Genomic DNA, 6446 nt, shown 5'->3' with positions numbered 1-6446 from the left:
TGTATTAAATAATTAAAATATTATTATTTTTAATTTTTTGAGAAACTCTTACACTCCCAACTGTTGTAGATGTTCTTAGTTAAGAGATTCTGTGGAACAACATAACCAACAACTGATTACAAATTTTATAGAAAAAAACAACTGACCACAAACCAAACTCAATTTTATCTTAAACAAAAATATGCGGTGTTTTTCCATGAATAATTTTTTCTATTTTGTCAATGACCAGTCGAGTGACGTCATCTCGTAGGAGTTATGGTGATGTCATGTAACTTGTAAGACGTCGTAATTTGGATGAGAGTAGCATTCACGTGGAGGAGCTTCAACGATAGCTCCATGAGTAGTGAGAGCAGCCGCCGGCTCGCCTTGATCACCACTTAACCTATCTTCTAGTTCCTTTTCCCCACCACGCGAGTGAGATTTACGCTCTAAACTTCAAAAGTAGATATTTCGAATCATCCCACCTATCGGAAGACACGTGAGATACACGCGCCGTCATTCAATACGTTTGTTTCCTTTTATCCGCAACCTCTCCTTCCCATTAATTTCCTCTCACCTTCCAAACATATGAAAAAGTAAAAACGTTATATATATAATCGTTGAAGCTAGAGATTTGATTAAGAAAATAAATCAAAAACATCTGAATTCTCTTACAGGAACCGAACATGGAGACATCATCATCGACGTTTCTCACCACCACAAGCTTAGACAAGAGAAAACCATCTCCGGTTTCAAGAAAATCACCAAAGCAAAAGAAGAAGACGACTTCAACTAACAAACCCATCAAAGTGCGTTACATATCAAACCCCATGAGAGTTCAAACTTGTGCTTCTAAGTTCAGAGAGCTCGTTCAAGAACTCACAGGCCAAGACGCCGTCGATCTTCAACCGGAGCCTATCTATTCCCCTTCCTCCGACGACCACAACCTTTCTCCACCGCCGTTCACGGCGGAGAATCTTGAGCCACGTGTTCTTCATCAGGAGCCGTTCGATGAGAGAGTCGGTGACTGTTACGTGCCGCCGTTGAATGGGGAAGAGATGTTTTTACCTGATCAGATGTCGGCAGGTTTTTCTGGGTTTTTCTCTAATGCGTTTTACAATGTGAATGACTTTGGAAGCATCGATTCTATATGATAATCTTACAAAGTTTTTATTAGGGGTTTCATTAACTAGGTACATATAATTATGAGATCGATACATGTATTTAACCCCCAAATTGATACATGGATATGTTAATTACTATAGGGTTTGTGATGCGAATTAGTATATGAGTAAGTTATTTTGTAAACAGTTTTTTCTCTTAAATTTTATTGTTTGTTTTGTCTCACATCAAAGCTTCTGTAATGTATGAAACATATTTTTTATTTAATCAAGAAACATGTGATAATCTTAAGTTAGCGGATTAGTAAGCCTAGCTTCAAGTTCATATTGAGCATTTTCATGTACCGAATGTACCCGTTACTGCTGTTTAGACAAAAAAAAAATCCTCATAGTACTATCTAAAAACAAATTGAATTAAGAATGTTGACAACATATAGAACTTGAAAACATGCTTTAACAAAAAATAAACTTGATTAGATATGAAACAAAAAATAAATTCAGGTTATCGAGTTCTTATGTGCTCATCGCTATTCCACTTTGGTATAATAAAGTTATAGCTGTTTTTGTTGAGATTTAACCTTAAAGACTTACCTTTTCATCTCACTCACGACCATAATTAAAATTTAAAAGTTTGCAAATGAATACAAAACGCAAGACTGCCAGATACTTAACGAGTCCAGATCCTCAGAATAAAAATCTTACTCGCGGAAAACTATGTTAAAATTTCACAAAATTGGCCGAGTACAATTCTTACACACAATCGTTGTCAAAATTGTTTTACGTTGTCAAGATTGCTCTCTCACAAATAACATTTTCTTAGATAAAAGCTATCTCGTTACCGGTGCAAAAGGGTTTCTTGCTTAAGGTAAGAAAGAAAAAAAGACCTAAAACAGAGTTTTCTTCTAATAAAAGTAAACTGATATTCGGATTGCAAAATTGTTTGTTGCAATGTTGAGTGAAAAATTGTTGTGGGCAAGTCCGTACGAATAACATTTGTAGCCACAAAAGTTTGTTTCCATAAACTCCAACAACCAACAACAGCATTCATCTCATATTAGAGATTCTTTTTAGTGTAGAGAAACTTCGTTACTTTGGCCCTCTAAAGCCACCAAATTGAACAATGTCTGTATTTGGATTTTGGAAGATCATCGAGTATAATTAACTTTTGTATATACGTATCACAAAATGATTATAAAACAACAACGATTACAATGTCTGTATTTGGATTTATGTTTATCCTATTGCTCTATATTGAGTATCAACCAATATATATATATATATATATATATATATATATATATATATATATATATATATATTGTTTCATCTCCTTAAAATGTTACTTTCACAAAACTCTATTCATCAGTTTTATAAAGTATACCAAACAATATTCATCAAACACAGTGGTTCGTTGTTCACCTTTAAGATTTGATTAGTCGATTGTATTTAGTATGTTCCGTTCATTACAAGAAAGCTTCTTCTTGTTTTTGTTTTTGACAACAAGAAGAATGGTTCTTGTTTTTTTTGAACTACTAGAAACTTGTTAAAATCAATTAGAGTGTAAAAATCTGAACTTTAGATTGTGTAATATAATATTCAGAAAAATCTCTTCAACATTTTGGTCAGCAGTCTCTTACTCCTTTAGAACTAATAAACAAGCTACTAAGACCACCATGGTGTCTTAACCATTTCTTAGCTAAATCTTAGCTAAAAATTAAAGAAAAATCTTGTTAAAGACTAAGATCCAAAGCTAAAGTGGCTTAGCTAAGAACCAAAATTAACATTAAGATCCATCCATATGTCACTTTTACAAATTTATTATTTTAATACTCTTAATAACCATTTTTAAGCAACCATTGTTAATCATGTTCTAACGGTGCAACAGGGTTTCTTGCTAAAGGTTAAAAAAAAAATACTAAATCAGAGTTTTCTTTTTATCCAAATAATCTGATTATTCAGATTGGAAAATTGTTTGTGCAGTGTTGATTGAAAAATTGTTGAGAGCAAGTTCTGAGATTGGGAAGATCTTCCTTCTGATGAGATCCAGGGATCAAGAATCAGCCAACAAGAGACTCTATGATGAGGTTTTGTTTAAACATTTCTATTTTCAACTCTATTTTTTCGTTCTTTTTCCTTTTTCCACTTTTGTATCCCTTTTGCTTAAGCTCGAATCTGTTCAAGCTTCTGAAGCAAATGCACGGGAGTTCTTACGAAGCCTTCACGAAGAGCCAGTTGGATCCAGTAATTGGAGACATTGTAGAAGACAATCTAGGGATCGAATCTGAAAGTACTGTACTTGTGTCTTATAGTACTGTACTTGTGTCTTATATATGAGTAAATATTATATCATAATTATGGCCCATATGGATCCTCAATCTGCTCGTTACTATATCGCTTTACGAGGAGAGCTACCATTTAATTATGTTTATCATATTGTTTCACTCCCTTTCGCAAAATTCTATTCATCAGTTAGTACACAACAAACGTTACAAATTTATCCGAACACTTAGTGGTTCACCTTTTAAGTTTTGTTCTAGCTGACTGTATATACTATGTTTTCGTTTATTACAATTTACAAGAAAACTTCTTGTTACAATCGATCAATGTGTACAAATCTGAACTTTAGACCAATTAGATAGTTAGACTGTGCAAAATACAAAAGAAGCTCTCTTCACCATTTTTTTTTTTGGTAAGCAGTCTATTACTCATTTAGAATGGAAAAGATTCAGTAGACAAAAGCCATATAAAACACACAAATTACATCTATTTCTTCTTCTTGTTGTTGATAACTAAAAATGGCTATCACAAATCTCCTTGCCTCAAGCAACCCCGTCAAATTGGATGCCTTCAGCTACTTCTCCTCTCTCTCGGGCAAACAAAACCACTACTTGACTTGTCGTTTGACGCAGACGACTCGTAGAGTCCAAACTTCTTGTTGTAATCATGAGACGTCTTTGAAAGCTGTGACGTCGCTAGAGATGCATGAGGCTGACACACGTCGTAACTGTGACGGAGTTGGAATTCTCCGTTTCTTAAAAGCGAAAAGCTATCTCGTTACTGGTGCAACAGGGTTTCTTGCTAAAGGTAACAACAAAACCCTAAATCAGAGTTTTCTTCTGGTACAAGTAAACTAATTTTAGGATTGGACAATTGTTTGTTGCAGCGTTGATTGAGAAACTGTTGAGGGCAAGTCCTGAGATTGGGAAGATCTTTCTTCTGATGAGATCCAAGGACCAAGAATCAGCCAACAAGAGACCTTATGATGAGGTTCTGTTTTAAACATTTTCATTTGAACTTCCTTTTTCCTTTCTTTCTTCTTCATTCTTTTTTGTATCCCTTTTGTATTCCACACAGATCATTAGCTCGGATCTTTTCAAGCTTCTGAAGCAAACGCATGGCAGCTCCTACGAAGCCTTCATGAAGAGCAAGCTGATTCCAGGAATTGGAGATATTGGAGAAGACAACCTCGGGATCGAATCTGAAATAGCTGAAATGATTAGTGAAGAGACTGATGTCATTATCAATTGCTGTGGTCGTACAACATTTGACGACAGGTGTTTCCTCTGTTTCTTCTTGATCTGTTTTTCCATAGCTTGCAAACTGATGACTGTAATAATTGACTTTGCTTTTCAATTCAAATTAAACGGAATCAGATACGACTCTGCCATAAATGTCAATGCTCTTGGACCTGGTAGGCTCTTAAGCTTCGGAAAGGAATGCAAGAAACTGAAACTTTTCCTACAGTTTTCAACTGGTATGGGCTTTTATTTTCATGACTAAGAATAAGTTTCTTTTTGACAAGTTTACAAAACTAATTTGTTTTGTTGTTGTTGTTGTTGTTGTTGATATATAGCTTACGTGACTGGTAAGAAAGAGGGGATAGTACTAGAGACTCCTCTCTGCATTGGAGAAAACATAACTTCTGACTTGAACATCGACTCCGAGCTGAAACTAGCTTCAGAAGCTGTAAGAAAGTTCCGTGGCAGTGAAGAAACCAAGAAACTGAAAGAACTCGGTTTTGAAAGGTGAGAATAAACGATAAAAGTTAACTTTCTTGATGTACCCAAAACGTAAAACATTATGTTTTTATGTTATGAGAAACCAGAGCTCAACATTATGGATGGGAAAACACTTACACATTCACAAAAGCCATGGGTGAGTCTATAATTCACAGCAAGCGAGGAGACTTACCCGTAGTGATCATACGGCCTAGTATTATCGAAAGCTCTTACAATGAGCCTTCCCCTGGCTGGATCCAAGGAATAAGGTCAAAAGATCATTGTTTTTTTAAAAGAACGGATTACTAGCTTCGCTTGTGGTTTTAACTGAAATTTTCCGTATGGTATATAAAAATAACAGAATGGTTGATCCAATCATCATCGCCTATGGCAAAGGCCTGATTTCTGGCTTCTGTGCAGATTCTACATCTTTGATGGACATTACACCTGTTGATATGGTTGCTAACGCGGCAATAGCAGTCATGGCAAAGCATGGTTCTGGTGGTGTCCAAGAGCTCAAAGTTTACAATGTCACTTCTTCATCTCATTCGAATCCCCTGCGATTTGGCGAGCTGATGGACCTATCTTATCAACATCTGCGTAACTCTCCCTTGGGAGAAACAGTGATTGACTTAGCACCTATGAAATTCCACAGTTCCTTAGAATGTTTCAGCTCTTCTGTATATAACGATATAAGAAAACAGGAAAGAGATTCACATATATCCACATTGAGCAAGAAGGGAAACAGGAGGCTGGACTATTTTGTGTCCCTGGCAAGAATATATAAGCCTTACATGTTCTTTCAAGCGCGGTAAATAACATTCTTGGCCTTGTTATATTATTAAGCAATCAGATGAATACTGACCCCAAAAGTCAATACTATAGGTTTGACGACACCAACACAACAACTCTGATACAGGAGATGTCAATGGAAGAGAGAAAGATGTTTGAGTTTGATGCCAGAGGCATTGACTGGGAGCATTACATTGTCAACGTTCATATTCCAGGTCTCAAAAGGCAATTGTTTCAGGGACGATCCAGTTAAAGAGACTGTGATTTAAGTGCTTGTGACCTTGTGTTGTGCACACTCAGTGTATCATCAGCTATCTTTACAAAAAAAATTTGTTTTTAATCAAAGAATTTTCAGGATTTTACTTCATGATCTGAATCACTTGATATCCATTCCAACCAAAAAATATCAAGTTGATGACCTGAATAATATTTCCTTGTACTACAAGTTTTTGGTGTATCTATTGAAGAAACAAAGCCAAGAAGCTTTAATATATGCACCAAAATGGCAAGGATAACAACGAAATCGATCTCTAACAGTAATGATGCTTTATTGCTT

General features: G+C 35.5%; 2 protein-coding genes across 2 annotated transcripts; both read left to right on the top strand.

The window, feature by feature from the left end:
- The first annotated feature begins 223 nt into the window (after window positions 1-223).
- Window positions 224-1392, top strand: LOC9314172 (sigma factor binding protein 1, chloroplastic). The gene has a single exon (XM_002878058.2). The coding sequence runs from the start codon at window positions 666-668 to the stop codon at window positions 1131-1133; it is 468 nt and encodes a 155-aa protein (XP_002878104.1). The 5' UTR covers window positions 224-665; the 3' UTR covers window positions 1134-1392.
- Window positions 1393-2982: 1590 nt separating this feature from the next.
- On the top strand, window positions 2983-6257 carry LOC9314170 (fatty acyl-CoA reductase 6, chloroplastic). Its single transcript, XM_021024349.1, has 8 exons — window positions 2983-4184; window positions 4264-4367; window positions 4455-4654; window positions 4754-4854; window positions 4954-5125; window positions 5206-5367; window positions 5460-5909; window positions 5984-6257. Exons 1-8 carry the CDS (start codon window positions 3896-3898, stop codon window positions 6141-6143), a joined length of 1638 nt encoding a protein of 545 aa, XP_020880008.1. The 5' UTR covers window positions 2983-3895; the 3' UTR covers window positions 6144-6257.
- Window positions 6258-6446: the final 189 nt, after the last annotated feature.

Source organism: Arabidopsis lyrata (assembly GCF_000004255.2).
Source record: "Arabidopsis lyrata subsp. lyrata unplaced genomic scaffold ARALYscaffold_5, whole genome shotgun sequence".
NCBI lineage: Eukaryota > Viridiplantae > Streptophyta > Magnoliopsida > Brassicales > Brassicaceae > Arabidopsis > Arabidopsis lyrata.
Note: the sequence above shows the minus strand (reverse complement) of the source record. Positions and strands in the feature narration are given on the sequence as shown.